Source organism: Talpa europaea, assembly GCF_964194135.1.
Source record: "Talpa europaea genome assembly, chromosome: 2".
Taxonomy (NCBI): domain Eukaryota; kingdom Metazoa; phylum Chordata; class Mammalia; order Eulipotyphla; family Talpidae; genus Talpa; species Talpa europaea.
In genome coordinates, this window is record NC_140068.1 from 132861804 (window position 1) to 132880358 (window position 18555).

Here is an 18555-nt window from a genome sequence, read left to right on the forward strand (position 1 = left end):
ACAGAATCCAACAATGCATCAAATGATAATACACCAAAATAAAGTGGGATTTATTTCAGAGGCACAAGGATGACAAACCCGCAGTCAATATTTTTCTCAATGACGTAAAGGTGGAAACCTTTCCTTTAAGATCAGGAACAAGACAAGGATATTGATTTTCACCACTGCTTTTCTATATAATACTGTAGTGCTAGCCAGAGCTATAAGACAAGAGAAAGACATACAAGGAATCCAAATAGAGAAAGAAGAAGTAAAACTATCACTATTTGCAGACAATATGATAATATACATAGAGAAACCCAAAGAGAAACTAGCCCAAAGCCCAAAGAGAAGGCCATAGAGAATCTAATCAAAATGATGAACCAGTTTATTAAAGTGGCAGGATACAAAATCAACACACAAAAATCAGTAGCCTTCCTATATGCAAGAAATCAATCTGAAGAAGAAATCAAGAAAACCATCTCTTCCATCATTGAAACAAAGAAAATCAAATACTTGGATAAATCTAACAAAAGAGATGAAGGACCTCTACAAAAAAAAAAAAAAGATGAAATATTGTTAAAAGAGAATTATAAAACAATAAAAAACAAAACAAAAGAAGACACACAAAAAATGGAAAGATATTCTCTGCTCATGGATTGGAAGAATTAACATGATCAAAATGGCCATCCTACCAAAATCAATTTACTGATACAATGCTATTCCAATAAAAATCCCAATGACATTCTTCAAAAAAATAGAATAAATATTGATGAAATCCATATGGAGCCACAAAAAATCTCTAATAGTCAAAGCTCTCCTGACTAAAACAAAGGAGAATAGAGGTACCACATGCCCAGACTTCAAAATATACTACAAAGCCACATAATAATTAAAAGTATGGTAATGGAACAAAAAACAGACACACAGACCAATGGAATGAAATAGAAAGCCCAGAAATAAGACCACACATTTATGGACAATGAATCAAAGATTAAGGACAACTAATCTTTGACAAAGGAGCAAAGAATATTCAATGGAACAAGGATAATTTGTTCAATAAATGGTACTGAGAAAACTGCACCACCACATGCAAAAGAATGAAACTAGACCACTACCTCATTCCTTGCACAAAATCAACTAAAAACGGATGAAAAAATTGAACATAAGACCTGAAAGCATAAAATATGTAGAAGAAAATACCGGGAAAACATTACATGATCTATATCTCCGTAACATGCTTAAAGACATGTCCCTGCCCTGGGGCCACCCTGGTGGCACAGGCGGTTGTGTGCCACACTGTGAAGTTGTCCGCAGCTCCTGGCAGGCTGGCGAGAATTGCATATGGAGTGGCAGACCTCTCCTGTCTCACCTGCTGCTCCCCGCAGAAGTGTATTTCATCAGTCTGCCTGTTCTGTTCCCCACTCTGTCTCTGGTGAATCCTCTCACCCTCCCACACATCTAGCCTGCACCCTGGTTCATGTATAAATAAATAAATCTTTAAAAATAAAAAAAGACATGTTCCCCCCGCACACACACACCCCCTGCTCAGGTTGTTGAGATACATGGGATCCAGGGTTTGCATTGTTATGACCTTGTGAGAGCCAGTCACAACTGAGTAGGGAGTAGATCAGGATAATTTTTCTTCTCAGGAGTTACAATTATCTTGTTCCTCATGAGCTTATTTCCTGTTTTGCTCATTCTTAATCATCCCCAAACTGTCCCCTGTGGTCAGAATCTCCATGAACATATCACACACACCAGCTATTCTTCCCACTTCATCCTGGGCAGACCCCTGTCCCACAGCCTCAGTCCTGCCTCCTGGGGCCTGGGTCCTGCTCACCTGGGCAGGGCTGAAGGCCCGGATCCTTCACCTCATGCTTGGCCTCTCTTCTGTCCCCACCCCACGTGGTTGGTTTTCTGTGTCCTGTTCTCTGTTTCCATACTTTTTTGTTTGCCTCTTTGCTTACTAGTGTTCTTTGCCTACTTGAGAAGTGAGGATTCACAAATGTCTTTGTCACATTTACTCAGTGTCCATCTCTCGTGACAGTGCAAGCTCCACGTCTCCAGGGTCCTTGCTCTACTCTTCATTGTATCTTCAGGGGAGGCAGCTTTGGGAGGCAGGAGCCAGCCAGGGAGGTGGATTCCAGAAATGAAGGTGAGACAAAGGCCAAGAATTCTTGGGAGGTGCTCCTTGGTTCACTAAGAAAGGCATTTCTCAAAGTGTCCTGTGTGCAACCCTTGAAGTCACCCAGAAACTGCCATGGGACCCATGAGGTCAAAACTATTTTGATAACATCAGTAGAAATTTTGCCTTTCCACTATTTTGACATTTCCTCTGAGGTAGAACTTAGTAAGAGTGGCAAAAACCCAAGCCGGTGTCATGTCAACATATATTGGTTGAAACATTAAAAATCATCTTCATGATAAAATTGAAAACCCAGGCATAAAGCCACACATATATGGAAACCAATCTATTACAAAAGAGCAAACACTATGCCCTGGGACAAGGAATGTCTCTTTAGTAAATTATGCTGGGAAAACTGGACTTCTACATGCAGAAAAATGAAACTGGATGACTACCTCACACCACGCACAAAGATCAACTCAAAATGATAACAGACCTGAATGTAAGACCCGAAACCACACACTACACAGAAGGAAACACAGGAACAACACCCCAGGACATGTATCTCAGAAACATTTTGCAGTGGTCGAGGCCACCCTGACAGCTGTGCCCACTGCAACCAGCAGCGGGAGTGGCAGTGGGTGACAGTGGGTGGGCACTTTACCACCAGCCACCATCAGTGTCATGGACAAAGGCAGCAGCCAATCTGGCAGCAGAGGTTCTCTGTCGCCCCATACCACCCCAGGACATGCAGCCCACGGGGTACAGCAGCAAGGTCCCCTTTGAGACCTGTCATTGCTGCTGACTATTCTGCACCACCTCCCGGTGCTGTTGCCTCCTTCCTGTCCAGCTCGGCTTTCAGACTGTGACTGTGCCTGCTGGGTTGACTCCTCAGAGGAGAGCACCCCCTGGGAGAATCTCCAGCTGCCACTGTGAGTTGCATCCTGGCCCAGTGCTTGCAGCTGTGCCACCAGCTCCAGGCCCTCCCTGATAGGACTGTACCACTTTACACAACAGCATTAATTTGGGGCTATTAGACACTGCAGGGACTATTTGGGGTGACACAGCCAGCCACTGAGGCCTTAGAAACTTTTTATTTCCCTATTATCCTGTTTGTTAAAGAAACGTTGGGCTTCCCCGGTGGTGCAAGGGATTAAGCACAGCACTGTGAAGCTATTTGCAGCCTCTGTAACAAGAGACTGATCCCTGGATGGCCAGGGAGCTACCCACATGGTGCAGCAGATCTCTCCTGTCTCACCTGCTGCTCCCCTCAGCAGTGCTTTTGGTCAGTCTACCTGTTCTGCACCTGCTCTGTCTCTGGTGAATCCTGTCACTTTTCTGCACCTCTGGCCTGTACCCCAGTTCTTGTATAAATAAAAATCTTGAAAAAAAATAATAAAGTTCTTGGGGGCCTCCCAAGTGGTGCAGCGGTTGAGCGTTGGGTTGCGAAGCTGCCTGCGGCCTCGGCAGCGCCGGTTCGATCCCTGGCTGCTCCCTGGCCACCGGAGGAGGGTCCCACATGGTGTGCAGACCTCTCCTGCGGCCCGCTGCTCCCCTCAGCAGTGTGCTTCGGTCCTTCTGCCTGCTCTGCTCCCCGCTCTGGCTCTGGTGAGTTCTCTCACCCTCCCGCGCTTCTGACTGTACCCAGTGCTTGTATAAACAAAAAACAAAACAAAACAAATAAAATAAATAAATAAAACATGCCTCTATAAAATAAAAAAAAAATAAAGTTCTTTCATACTAAGAAATACAAATACAGGTTTGTCGTGAAACTAAAGAAAAGTGCAGAACTTGACTCATAAATCCTGCATCTTTCTATGAGCAAGCTGAAACAACTGCTTTTCTCTGTCTCCCCCCAAAATGTAAAATTTTTACTAAGTTCTGATTTCTCATGTCAAATTGTTTGTCTGTGTAGATCCAGTAAGTTTCTTTCCCCTCCTCCCTTAAATAGACAATTGGAAATACGGGTATTTTACCAAGGCTTTGTCTGGAATGTTGTGTTTTCAGAAACCAGACTGATCTCAGAGCCAACAGGAAACAATAATCTGGCACCTGTTTGGGGGGATAAAGGGTCTGTCAGGAGGGTAAAGAAGGTAACCCAGATAGAGCATGCAGGTTTGGGGTCCCGGCATGTCAGTCATTCTGTCTGCGAAGAGACTGGGGGTGCTTTCTCTGACCAGGACCCATTTCCCCTTCTCTGCTGCTCTGTCCCACTGGGTCCCTCACCCCGAGGCAGGAATCCCCCCCTCCCAGACTTAAAGAGGACAAGGACGAAGCCCTCAATGGGGATCTGATCTGGCTCCTGGTGTGTTTGGGGCAGGACCTTGTCCTTGGCCCTGGCAGGTCAGGGTTGGGGAAGGACTGACCTTCAGGTGACCTGAAAAAGCAAATAGAGCAGGACAGGGGCCCTGACTCCTTGGGGACAGTGTCCTTTGGATTCCTGCTGTTCTGGATTCTGGTGGAGCCACCAGGACGGGGCGGGGGCTGAGGTGGGCAGAGTTGGGGGTCCTGAAGGGCAGCATCCTGGGGCTGAGATGCTCTGTGAGGAGTCAGAGCAGCAGGGCTCAGAGGAGAGGAGACTCGGGGGAATGCCCTGGGTGTGAGGTTTCCAGCTTTTCTCCCCAGGACCTCTCTCTCCAGTCCCTGGATAACAAAACCTTAGAATACAGGAAGGTAGATCATTTTTTCCTTCTACAACCTGTTTAGTATTGAGGACATTACAAAAATAACATTTAAAGAATACTGTTAGACTTACAGAAAAGTTGCAAAGGTACTACAGGTCTTTCCACTTTGTTAACATCTTACATGATGTTATTATTATATTTTTTATTACTATATTTTATTTTTATATTATATATATTTATTATATATATTATATGTTATATATTATATATTTTTATATTATATTATATTATTATATTTTTGACAGCTTATGAAGCAATGTTGACACAATCACCAAACTCCACGCTTAATTTCATTAGTTTTTCTAATGTCCATTTTATGTTCCAGAATCCCATCTAGTTTGCCTCATTCAGTTACAGCCAGGTTTCCTTGATGTGCCTCTGGCTGACAGTTTCTCTGACTTCCCTTGTTTTTTTTTTTTTTTTTTTTAAGTTATTTTGTTTTCATTTTTTTCTTTGAAGATTTATTTATTTATACACACAGGAATTGGTGTACAGGCCAGAGGTGTGGGGGTGGTGAGAGGATTCACCAGAGACAGAGTGGGAAACAGACACGGGGATTGAGTGAAATACACTGCTGAGGGGAGCAGCAGGCAAGCTAGGAGAGGTCTGCTGCACCATGTGGGTAGCTCCCTGTCTGGGATTAAATTCATGTGCAGTGGCTACAGATAGCTTCATAAGTTGCATCTTAAACCCTTGTGCCACCAGGGAGGCCCTGACTTTCCTTGTTTTTATAAGATTGATGTTGGTGAGGAGTGACTTTGTTTTGGAGAGGTGCTGGGTTCACAGACTGGAGTTCTTAGGGCACCTCTGCGAAAAGATTCACCAGAGTCCTCCTTTCACATGCACAGTGAGTTTCCCCACAAGACAGAGACTTTTAGTCTCTACCAAAGAGATGGTTTATTATATTAAAAAAATAGGGGGGAAATAAGAAGAAGGTGCTTGTGCAGACACCAGCAGGCAGGAGGAACTGCCCCTAGAGAGGGCAGGTATGTGAGGAGAAGCCTGCAGGCCCCAGGCGGAGCCTTGGGAGCAAAGCTGCATCTTCCCGGGGCAGAAAGTAGTGTTCTAATTGGGAGGGGTTCATTCTTTGTGGAACTGTTATCTATCGTTAAATTAATTACTTCTATGGTGTGACTGGGCTGATTTGTCAGGAGAAACGAGTCTCTGCAATGGCTACATCCCAGTATCCCAGCTCTGGTCTGCACCTCTGGGTCCTTTCTAGAGCAGTTGGTGCTCCCTAGAGTAGCTGCCCTAAGCACTGTTCATTTCCATTGCGGGTTTGTTTAATAACTATGTTAATCACTTCTACCCCCAGCTCTACTTTCTGGTCTTGTGGCCCCTCCATCCTCAATTTTCTACTCTTAGCCTCTATCAAGGAGCACTGCTCAGGAACATTGTCCCTTGTTTTAGTGGGTTTATTTTTTTCTTGGGAAAGCAGACCACAGAGGTGCAGGCCATTGTCCACTCAACATGTCAAGTCATGTCAGTCACCACGCAGTCATGGCCCCCCACCCCCGACTGATCACTGGGGGTGTTAACCTTCAACACCAGGCTAAGGTAGAGTTTCCCAACTTTCTTCCTGCAAAGCTTCTTTTTGTTTCATTTTTTTTAGTTACTGTTGTCTTTTGAAGTTAGCCACTGTGGGCAGCTCATACTTATGGGTGTTCTGCTATAAACAGTTACATGCATGCAGGGTTTTTGTGCAAATATAAGTTTAAAATTAGTTGGGTAACTAGCTGGGCAGTGATCACTGGGTTGTATGGTCAGATTTTTTCAGCTTTCAAAGAAATTGTCAAGTATCTTTGACAGTGACCGCGCCATTTTGCATTCCTGCCAGCAGTGATGAGGCTGCTGTTGTCCACATCCTGGGCAGCACCTGGAATTGTGCAGGATTTGTGTTTTCAGCCTCTCCTAGGTGTGATGGCATCACTGTTGTTCTTAACTGTCTTTCCCTGGTGCTCTGTATGCTGAGCATCTGCTCATGATCTTCCTTGTCATCTGTGTCTCTTCTTGGTAACGTGTCTGTTACGGCCTTTTGTCCACATTTTTACTGAGGCACCATTGATGACTCCACTGTTTGTGTCTTTTTTAAATTGGGTTCTTTCTTTCTGATACTGAGTTTTAAGGGCTATTTTATAAATTCTACATATAGTCCTTTATCAGATTCATGATTTGCAATGTTTTCTCCCACTTTGCATCCTGAACTCCAGTAGTGACAGGAAAACAAACACTATTGTCCAGACAGAAGCATGGATATATATTTTTGAGAAGAAAACAATAACTTATGAACTAGTTTTGAGCAGATACTGGCTGATTGAGGTGCTGGGGGTGAGGGGAAATGATTTACTATGCATATCCTTGAGTGTTATTTGAATGTTCTTGCATGCACTAGAAATATCGTTTTCAAAAGTAAATTATGCTAAATTCCTCAGCTTATACAACACTTCACAGATCACGTCCAAATCACGTGGTAACACCAGAGTGGCACTTGTATTACAAGTGAGGGACCCACACGTCATCCCCTTTTCAGAGTCAATGGTTTCCCTTTGGGTTCACTCTGGTATTGTCTGTTCTCGGGGTGTTGGACAAATGTATAATGACCTGTGTCCATCATGAGAATATCATGTAGAGTATTCTCACTGCTCATAAAGTCTTCTGTACTCCAAGGAAACAAAAGCAAAAAAATAAAATCACCAATGGAAACACATCAGACTAAAACGCTTCTACACAGTGAAGGGAAGTATCATTAAAATAAAAAAAACAGTATCAAGTGGGAGAAAATATTTGTGCATCCTATATCCAACATGGGGTTAATATCTAAGATGTACAAATGACTCCAAAACAAGAAAACAAACAACCCAATCAAAACAAGAGCTAATTAGGCACTTCTCTAAAGGAGACACACATGTGGCCAATACGTACATGGATAAATGTTTGTCATCATGTGCTGTCAGGAAAATGCCAATTAAAACCACAATGAGATACCACCTCACACCTGTGACAATGACTATTGTAGGGTGAGGAGGAAAAGGAACTCTGGTACATGGTGGGTGGGGATGGAGACTGCTCCAGTTAGCAGGTTGAATGAGGGGCTCCCCAGATCCTCAAACCTGATAAATCTAAGTGGGTACTGCCATCGGTTGCATAAGATAAAACATACTATGGTGTGTAAGACCTTTAATAGAAAAGAATGATAATATAATTATTGTGCAATAGAGAATTAGTGTGCATTTAGTGTGAGAATTAGTGTGAGAAAGAGAAGAGAAATAATATAGTTAAAATAGTTTCCAAATGAAACACCCAAAGTTACCCGTCCCCTCATGGGAAATGCCCAGCCAAACAGGGTTGGCCCAAAGCAGCACTGCTGAGGCCCAAAGGCCTGCCACAGTCTAAGGCACCTCTGGTGGGGACTCCCAGGAGAGGGGCAGGAGGGGCCAGGCAAGTCTGGATGGACAAGAGCAAAATCAAAATCTACATCAAGATAAAGGCTGCCATTGTCAGCCTCCACTGGGTTTCTCACCCACATCTTTGTCTCTTCAAGTGTCTCTTTCCATGTCCCCCAGGTCCCCGGTACCAGCCCAAAGCTCAGAAGCAAGTGTAGTTTCTTCTTCACATGTTCCTCTGTTCCATGTGCCTCCTTTAGTTTCCTTTCCCCATCTCGTTGCTTCTGCCTCCTCTTTAACTTCCAATTCCTGGTGGGCTCCATCCTTCCTGGGGTGGGGCAGGAGAATTGGAACCTTCCTTTTCTATGGACACCACACTGTCACAGTCCTGTCCCTGTGAAGAACAGAATGAAGGTTCCTCAAAATATTCAAAATACACCTTCCACGTGGTCAAGCATGCCATTTCTGGGTATTTATCCAAAGGAGGTAAGAACACTAATTCCAAAGAATATGTGCCTGCTATATTCACTGCAGCACTGTGCACAATAACCAACTATGGAAACAACCTAAGTGCCCAACGACATATGAATGGACAAAGAAGAGGCGGTAGATAGACACAATGGAATACTACTCAGCTGTGAAAAAGATAAAATCTTGAATTTGCAAAACATGTATAGATGTGGAAAGGATGATGCTAAGTGAAATATGTTTGAAGGAGAAAGTCAAATACTAGATGGTTTCATTCATATGTAGAATATAAAGAAACAAAGCTGGGATAGATGAAACTAAACCAAAACATACTCTAGAAATATGACTGGAGGGCCTCCTCTGGTGGCGCAGCGGTTGAGCTCTGGGCTGTAAGCTCCCCACAGCCTCTGCAGTGCCAATTCGATCCCTGGCCACCAGCAAGGGTCCCATATGGCGCAACAGACCTCTCCTACCCCCTCGCTGCTCCCTTCAGCAGTGTATTTTGTCAGTCTGCCTGTTCCGTTCCCAGCTCTGGCTCTGGTGAATCCTCTCACCCTCCCGCGCTTCTGACTGTACCCAGTGCTTGCACAAATAAATAAATAAATAAATAAATCTTTTAAAAAAAAGAACTATGACTGGAGAATTGAGCCTATGGGTGAGGGAGGGTGAGAGCAGGTCACAAAGAGGGAAGAGGGCCTCATGGACTATGGTGGAGGACTATGGGTAGACTTAGGTGGGTGTGATGTGGTAATAAACATCTGAGAGGGTGACCCTGTGCCTCTGAACACATACAGTATATAAACTGATGTTGCCTCAATAGAAATAATACAGTAATGAGGGAAAAAAGAAAGTACAAAAAAAAGTATATTGTCTCCTTCATCCTTCACTGACCTTAGGACTTTGCCTTTGCCTCCTCACTATCATGCAGGGTGAGGAGCTGGTTCCCCACAAGGTCAGAGGCAGGAGGTGTAGGGACTCCTGGGGCTGCTCAGACCCCGCTGAGCAGAGATACTGCAGAGAGGGCGGCTCTGAGGGGAACCAGAGACAGAGGGTCAGAGTAACTCCCAGTGCTGAGTGAGGATCTGGTTCCCAAGCAGAGGGGAGTGTGTGTGTGTGTGTGTGTGTGTGTGTGTGTGTGTGTGTGACAGAAGAGATAGGGCACACAACATAGGCAGTGGGAGAACAATTACACACAAAGCTCAGCATAAATGAATTCAAATCCCACAAACAGCAAAGAAAGTGAGTACAACACCCCAACAGGTACAGTTCAATGAAGAAGCAGTTTTTGAGCAGGACTTGAAAAAGCAGAACTCCAGTTAGAACAGTTAGAACTGTTCTCGTGGTTAGAATGTAAGGAGGCAGGGTGGGACCCCTCTCAAGGCCTCCTGCTGAGTTTTGGTGGCACCCCCACCCCGGACGCCTCCCTCCCCCAGTCCCCAACATTCACTCCAAGCTCATCTTCTTTGGGGTCACTATAGAAAACCCACTGGCCTCAAAGACAGGGGGCATCAGCCTGGCAGCCCCTCTGTTTCCCAGGGGGTCACTGCCTCCGTGGTCACTGCAGCTACATTCTCTCTAGACCAGAGCTGGTGAGAGTCACACAGGGGGAGGGCAGAGTGTGTGCCCTGCTGGCCTGGCCCAGGGTCAGGATTAGCACATGTTATACCAGTTACTGGGCTGAGCCCTTGTCTAAACTACAGGATGGGAGTGGAGCGATGGAGCAGGATCTACCCCAGCTCCTGAAGGAAGGTGTAACGTTAGAGTGGGTGAAATTAGTGTTTCTTTCTCATTTTCTCATCATCACAATCCACTGGACAACATCCAGAGTCAGGGTTGGGTCCTCAGTGATGGGCGCCCACTACCTGCCCAGACAGCCATATGTGATTAAGTTGAACTTAAAAATTCCTCCTAATGTTGCTCTTGTGGTGGAAGGAGATGCGTGGGGAGAGAGGGGAGGTGATGACAGAGGCTGGACTGCAGACCTTCTACAGAATGAGCAATTTCTGACCTCTGCTCAAACAGAATAAGGACACTTTGTTACATCATAGCCCTTGAAATGTCTGAAATCTCTGTGTGCATAAGCAGGGCAAATCCCAACAAAATACATGGTTGTTTGCAGTATGTTGGTTGGTGTGAGAGTCCTAACATGCCATTACCAGAAACAAGAGTCCTCCCGAGGTGCTTTTTGCATAACTGTATTAATTTCTTAACTCAAATGACATATATTGGGGTGCCACCCTCCAGGCACTGGGATGCAGAGTGAGCTGTCCCAGGACTCTGTGTGTCTATAACTCAGAGTCCAGCTGGAGACAGGCCGGGGAGCAGAGAGCAAGGGGCCCCTGACCTGGGAGCTGCTGGGCTTCCTTTCTGAGGTGGTAACAGGTGACCTGAGCCCCAGAGGGGCAGGAGGTGACAGGGGGTGAGTAACCCTGAGGAGACAGAGGTGCAGGTCCAGGGATGGGCATGCACAGAACCTGGAGCAGCTGCAGTGAATGTGAGCTGTCCCTTTAAGAAAATCAATGGAAAGTTGACAAATGATAGTAATTAACTGCCTTGATAAAGTACAAGCTCCAAGTGAAGACCAGATACTGAAAAATTGTGTCCCATCACAGTAAACTTGGCAACTTCCAGTAGCCACTTACTTTTCTTTGGGGATCTTTGGAATGTAAAACATGTATGATTTTCAAAATCTGATTCTAGAATAATTAACATAAAGGTCATATAGCCTGGTAAAACAATGCATCACTTTTTAAAATCATGTATTAGTTCAAGATTAATAATCAATAGAGATCTATGGAATTAATGTAACAGAATAAAGAACATCAATGATATTGTTCTACCACTCACTTTGCAAATAACATTTGAGAAACCACCACTTGTATAGTTTATTTATTGTTGAAGTGGAACAAAGTTGAATGTTCACAATTATCTGAAAGGTACTTAAAATACTATTGTCACCTATTTCAGAGAGGCCGTATAGTTTTTCATTGGCCAACCAAATCAGAGTAAATGCAGGAGAAAATAGGGCAATCCAACATTCCTCTAGTGAGACAGAGAAGAAAGATAATCGCAAAAATGTAAGCTGTGAAAGATCCACACATGACCCTGATTATTTTCATTAAATATCTATATTCCTTTAAGATACTTTGAACACACATTGGGTAATTAATATTATTCTAAATTAAACAAAAACATCTTTAAATTGATTTTATTCCTCAGGTAGTAAATACTGAGAGCTATAACCTCCTAAAATTATACTGGGGTCCACGGTAATTTGTAAAAGTGTGCAGAGATCCTGAAACAAAAACTCTTGAAAATCGCTGTCCCAGTCCCTGGCCTGGCCTCAGGGAGGCAACAGTGTGACAATGGCCTTGGAGCAGGAGCGGAGAGGGCGGCAAAGTCCCAGGTCCCCTGGTTTGGTTCTCAGGGTCTCAGCATCCAGGGCGGCTGTGTCTGGGGCAGGGAAGGTCACTGTTGGGGATTCCCCATCTCCCCAGTTTCCCTTCTCTCTCACAGCCTGGGCGGGTCCTCCTTCCTGGATACTGGTGACTCACCCCAGGTCTCACTCCCCATTGACTGCAGGTCTCCAGAGCAGCCAATCAGCATCACCCTGGTTCCACCTTACAAATGTCTCCACTAGACCCGCCAAGATTCAAATGCTCAGCTCCCTCTAGGGCCCAGGTGATGCCACCAGCTCTCCTGCTGCTGCTTTTGCTGGCCCTGGCCCTGGCAGAGACCTGGGCAGGTAAGTGCTGGCTTGGGAGGGAAAAGGCCACTGAGGAGGGGGAGCTGAGGAACCCTGGGGGGGCACAGGACCCTGGAAAAGGCATGTCTCCCCCGTCCCTGACCCTGTTGTCCCCCGTGACCCCATCCTGCCCTGACCCCTTTCTGTCCCTTCCAGCCTGCCACCTTCTCTTGCCCCTCTGAGTCTCCAGCCCTCTCCTCCCTTGCCCCATTTCAATCTCAGGAGCCCCCTCGCCTCCTGCCCTCCTGCCCCAACTCCATGGGACCCGCGGGGAGAAGGGTCAGCCCGGGTCTCCCTCCCGCCCCCAGGCCCCCACTCCCTGAGGTATTTCTACACCGCGATGTCCCGGCCCGGCCCCGGGCAGCCCCGCTTCATCGCCGTGGGCTCCGTGGACGACACGCAGTTCGCGCGGTTCGACAGCGCCGCGGCGGGGCCGAGGATGGAGCCGCGGGCGCCCTGGATGGAGCAGGAGGGCCCGGGGTACTGGGAGGGGGAGACGCGGAGAGCGAGGGGCAAGGCGAAGACGTTCCAAGAGAACCTGCTCACCCTGCGCGGCTACTACAACCAGAGCGCGGCCGGTGAGCGGGGCGGGCCCGGGGCGCTCACGACCCCACCCCCGCGGGCGGGCGGGACCCCAGACCCCGGCCTGAGCGTCCCCCGAGGCAGGGGGACCCGCCGGACCCTCGACCCGGGACGAGCCCGCGGGACGTTCCCAGCGAGGTTCCAGCATCAGTTTCGGTTTATTCCCGGGGGGCGGGCGGGGTGACCGCGGGGACAGGCTCTCACACCCTCCAGAGGATGTCTGGCTGCGACGTGGGGCCCGACGGCCGCCTCCTCCGCGGGTACTATCAGTTCGCCTACGATGGCTCCGATTACCTGGCCCTGAACGGGGACCTGCGCTCCTGGACCGCGGCGGACACGGCCGCTCAGATCTCCTGGCGCAAGTTGGATGCTGAGAAAGTGGCAGAGCGCTTCAGGAACTACCTGGAGGACACGTGCGTGGAGTGGCTGCGCAGGTACCTGGAGCACGGGAAGGAGACGCTGCAGCGCTCAGGTAAGAGGGGCCGCGAGGTCTCCCAACCCCTCTCAGGCCGGCACCGCGGGGAGGGTGGAGTCAGGGTCACAGCAGCGCCCTCTCCTGGTCAGGGGAGGAGGAGCCCCCGTGGGTTTCCTGACTCCCCAGAAGACCCCACTTTTCCTCAGAGCAGGTAAGGAATCCAGTCTCTGCTGAGCCTGAGGGGAGACCAGCACTGATATCGCCCTTAATGGGATCCTTTTGACCCTGCAGCCCTCTTGGGAACCATCAGTTTTTCTCTCAGGGTCTTGTGATTGGTCTGAGGACATTTTTCTGATCTGACTGCTTTTCTGAGACCCCAGGTTAGGAGCAAAATTATGTGCTCTCCTGTTTATAAAACTGGTCCTCTCCAGAGCTGTCACCCTAATTCTAGAACTTTCTAATGAATAACAGATTATCCCAGACTCCCCAGACCAGGCTGGGTTCTAGATTTTGTGCTTCCTCTTTCCAAACCCATTCTGAGGATGGGACATGAAGGTTTTTCAGGGTCCATGTGAGAAAAACCCAGAGTGTGAAAGTTCTCACCCTTCTCCTCAGATGCCCCAAAGATACACGTGACCCACCACCCCACCTCTGACCAAAAGGTCACTCTGAGGTGCTGGGCCCTGGGCTTCTACCCTGCGGACATCACCCTGACCTGGCAGCGAGATGGGGAGGACCTGACCCAGGATACTGACCTGGTGGAGACCAGGCCTGGGGGGGACGGAAACTTCCAGAAATGGGTGGCTGTGGCGGTGACTTCTGGAGAGGAGCAGAGATACACGTGCCATGTGCAGCATGAGGGGCTGCTGGAGCCCCAAGTCCTGAGTTGGGGTAAGGAGGGAACGTGGGCAAGAGCGTCTCAGGGGCATCAGCAGCCCTTCTGGAGACTTTCAGAGGGTCAAGATGGAGGCCTGGAGCTCAGGGTCTCACCTTCCCTTCCAGTGCTACCTCCTCAGCCCACCGTCCCTAGTGACTCCACAAACCCCACCGGGGGTGTCACTGCTGGCCTGGTTGTCCTTGGAGCCGTGCTCACTGGAGTTGCTGTGGTGCAGCTGTGATGTGGAGGAAGAAGTGCTCAGGTAGGGGAGGGAGTTGGGGGGATCATGTCTACTGGGAGCCTTTCAGGACACAGGTAATATTTGCCATACCTGGTAATAGGAAGTATTAACTATTACCTAATAGGAAGTATAACCTATTACCCACACACTTGTGTTGCCCAGTCTGGAGCTTATTGCTAACCCTCTTTTGTAAAGCATTTTTGAAAATGAATCACATTGTTCATAATTGATAACAATGAATTTGCTAATTCTGGTGATGGAGCCCTGATTCCAGCAAATGGCAGAGGGGAAGGTCCCTGCTAAGGGAAGACCCCAGGAGGCAGTTGACCAGTCCCCTCTCATCTCTTTCTTCATATTTCTTGGTCTTACCATAAGTGCCCAGTCACAATTCTGGAAACTTCCCTGTGGTCCACACTTAGGGATTCCATTAGGGCTTCATAGCCTGACTGCTCCCTGGTCTCACATGATGCTTCTTCCCTTAGGCTTGAGGAAGCTACATTCAAGCTACAGATAAGTGTGGATCAGGGGTTTTGTCCCTGAACCCCTGTGGACAGTGTAGATGTAGCAGCAGAAGGCATCTGTCATTGTCCCCACAAGGCCCAGGGTGTCCCCTGCACACAGGAGTCTGGTGAGATGAATTTCCAGACTCATCTGATTTTTGGCCACATTTAGGACTTTCTTGATGATTCTTTCCATCTTTTCCAACAAAATTCTGGTATTACTAGAGAGGAGGATTTGATAGTTTCCTGAGCTAACCCACATATGGCACAACAGACCTCTCCTGTTTTGCCTGCTGCTCCCCTTAGCAGTGTGTTTCAGTAAATCCATCTGTTCTACTCCCCACTTTGTCTCTGGTGAATCCTCTCACTAACCCCACCCACGCACTTCTGACCTACACCCCACTTCATCTACGCAAAAATAAATAAATCTTAAAAAAAAAAAAAACACTTCGGAACCACTTTTCAAAAGAAATAGACCTGTGTAATGTGCCACATTAGTAAAGACACTGTCTCTAAAACAGGGAGGTGCTCTACACTGATGGCACAACTGATAACTGTTGCACCAGGTGTGTGACAGACTGTTTATGCAACTAGGAAACCTCCATGAACTAAAAACATGTACAACTTGCAGTCTGTGGAGTGTGTCCTAGTGGGGAGGGGAGACTGGGGACTGTGTGACAGTAGATCAGACAGTAAACCACGCGTGTCTGGTAAGAAGTGGGTATGGGATGTGGGAAGGTGACCAGAGTCAGTGTGTGAGGACAAGATGGTTTTCTTCCCAGTGTGGTCAGTGTTGGTATCACTGAAGTGACCTTCAAGGAAAAGTTTGATGGACACGTTGCCCATGAGGATGTGATGTGCAGGGAAGTTCAGTCCTGGCAGAACAATCTCCAGTGCAGATGCTGAGCAGGAATGTGTCTGTAGGACTGACATGAGCAAGGAGGCCAAGGGATGAGCAGAGGCCAATTGAGATGGGGTATGTGTGCACCCAGGTCATTCAGGCCGTAGGATGTTGGGAGGATTTGACTCTCTAAGTAAGATGTGGGTGACAAGACCTTCTGAACAGACACCTGTGGGACTTCTCTCTGGTAGCTCAGTCTGGCTGCTGTGCAGCATGGAAGGGTGAGAGGTGGGAAGAGAAATGTAAGAAACCAGTGCAGGCCCTAGGACGGAGAGGTTGGTGACTCGTTGGGGGTGAGCAGGGAAATAATAGGAAGTGATAGGACTGTGAATATGTAGACATGGACTTTACAGTGTTTCCTACTGCTGGGCTGTGAGAAAGGGGTCAAGGATGACACTCAGTGTCTCAGACTGTGCAGGCAGAGAGGCGGAGCCTCAGTGACATGGGGAAGACTCCAGAAGAATCATTTGTGGCATCCCAGGCATTCACTTTAGAAATGTTGAATCAGATCTATTAGAATTGAAAGTGATGTTGGCAGTTGGACAGACAAGTCTGGGGCACAGGCGAAATGTCTGAGGTAAGAAACATCTTGGAGGTGATGTGATGTAAATGATATTTAAAGTCTTGAGCATGTAAGTGTCACCCAGAAAGTGATGATCAAGCAAGAGAAAGGAGCCAAATTGAACCCCAAATTCCACAGTGGTGAGCAATCTGAGCAGATGTCCCACAGAGCCAACTGCACAGTCTGACCCCACATGGAGAAGACATGGATCCCAGGGAGCCCCCACTTGAGTGAGCATAGGAGTCACCTGGATGCTCGTGAAGACTCAGAAGGTCTAGAACAGAGCCTGAGAGTCTGTTACCTGGCCCCTCCCCTCACCCTAGGGATGGAGAATTTGGGGCTGATGCTCAGAAAGAGGCACTTTCATTCCTGGGACAGGAACAGATAACAGGGACTCTGGAGTCCAAGTTCCCATCCAAAGAGATTGAGGGAATCTATATAATTTGGGGACCCAGAACTGGGGGAGCAACTGTTATGACCTAGGCACCTGGGTCTTCCCTGAGGCCTGTACCCATAGTTACCCACTAGGGTTTCAATTTGAGGACCCCTTACATGACATTGTACCTGTCCTGCTGCTGGGACCCCAGGGAGTCCTGGCTGAGAGTAGGAGAAAGGGTTAATTTTCTCCATTACCTGTGTTTGTCTGTTATTGAAGCCCTGAATTTTTTAATTTGTTGTTAATATTTTTGATCCTGGTTCTAACTGTAAGAGCATCATATTTTCTCAGTCTTTATTCTGTTCCTGATTTACATCATGCATTTTTTTGTTTGTTTGTTTAAGTTCAGTGGTGTGATAACTGTTCACTTGAGCTCCTCTTCAGGCAGATGCCACAGTCTGCTGGGTTGAGACTTCTCTCAGGGTTTTGGTTGTTGTTTGCACCAGCATTTGTGATTTGTTTTTCTGTATCTTTGTAGTGTTTATAGCAGGGACCAGGGCTAAATTGTAGACTGCCCCCTTTGTACTGTTTGGGTGACAGGAGAACTGTCACTGACAAGGAGTGGTAGGGGGAAGGACCCAGGGCCTGAAGAATCAGCTCCAGTGAGTGTCAGGGACTCAAGCTTCCTCCTGTGCTGTAGGTACCACAGTTGTGGGGAGGGATCCACAGTGATACCCTCCTCTAGGTGAACTCCTCACCCTAAATATCTTGAATAGCCTTGTACTAACCTCAACCCCCTTATGCTAACCTCAAAGCAAAGTTTGAGAACTTTATGCAGCACTGGACACAAACTGAGCTTTCTGTTGCACCGCTTTCTTCTGGGTTGCTTTCTCCTTGGGTTAAAATCCATTTGATATTAAATACCAGCTGGTGGCTGTATTTAGTTGTGTTTTGACTCTGTTTGGGGCAGGTGGGAGGGGATGTGGACAGTGGGGGTATGGGAGGGTGTGAGTTGGTGTATAGGGGGAGTAAGGAGGTTGAGTGATGACTTTTGTTTAGAACATCACAACCTCTCACTACAAATTACAGTCTCTTATAGGAGAGACAGATGATTCCATCTGGCACTTCCCTCTAGAATGGGCTCCAGCTGTTCTGTATTGGGAGCATCAGTGTCATCAGTCATCACTCCTCACCCTGTCCCTGTGGTGCACCCCTGTCCTGGAGGCCAACTCAGTGCATCCCCTCCAAAGTTCCCAGTGCTGGAACTCCAAGCACCCAGTGTAGTTAAGCCCCTGTGCAGGGTCTCTGTGGAGACCTGTTGAGCCCTGTGGAGGATCCCCCTCATGATTTGTATCCCCTGTATCACTGCATACGCAGTTCAATTAAAGATTTCCCCACCCCGTTCTGCCGGACACTTGCTCCTGTCACATGCTGCAGATGTCGGTTTATTTTTCAGGGGATATGATTTTGTTCTGCTGTAACTGAGTGTGAATATTAGAAGGAGGTGAGCCTGGTATCTTCACTCTGCTGCCAACTTGCCAGGCTCTTCTTGTCAAATCCTTTACAACACTTTCTGAGACAAACTTGAGGTTTTGTTTTTTATTACATTAGTTTGGTATATTACAGTGATTGAATTGGATGTTAACTCAGGCTTGATTTATTAGAATAAATTCTACTTCGTTATTCACATAGTTCTTTTTATATGTTGCTGGAT

At 47.3% G+C, this 18555-nt stretch overlaps 1 protein-coding gene across 1 annotated transcript in view; it reads left to right on the forward strand.

The window, feature by feature from the left end:
* LOC311188342 (HLA class I histocompatibility antigen, alpha chain G-like) overlaps positions 1-18555 on the forward strand; it is a gene marked incomplete at both ends in the record, with an annotated part of 505427 nt that overhangs the window by 444768 nt on the left and 42104 nt on the right. The window contains 2 exons of the mRNA XM_084259447.1: positions 12696-12965; positions 13166-13441. Coding sequence (XP_084115573.1) covers positions 12696-12965; positions 13166-13441 — 546 coding nt within the window. The remainder of the gene's footprint in view (positions 1-12695; positions 12966-13165; positions 13442-18555) is intronic.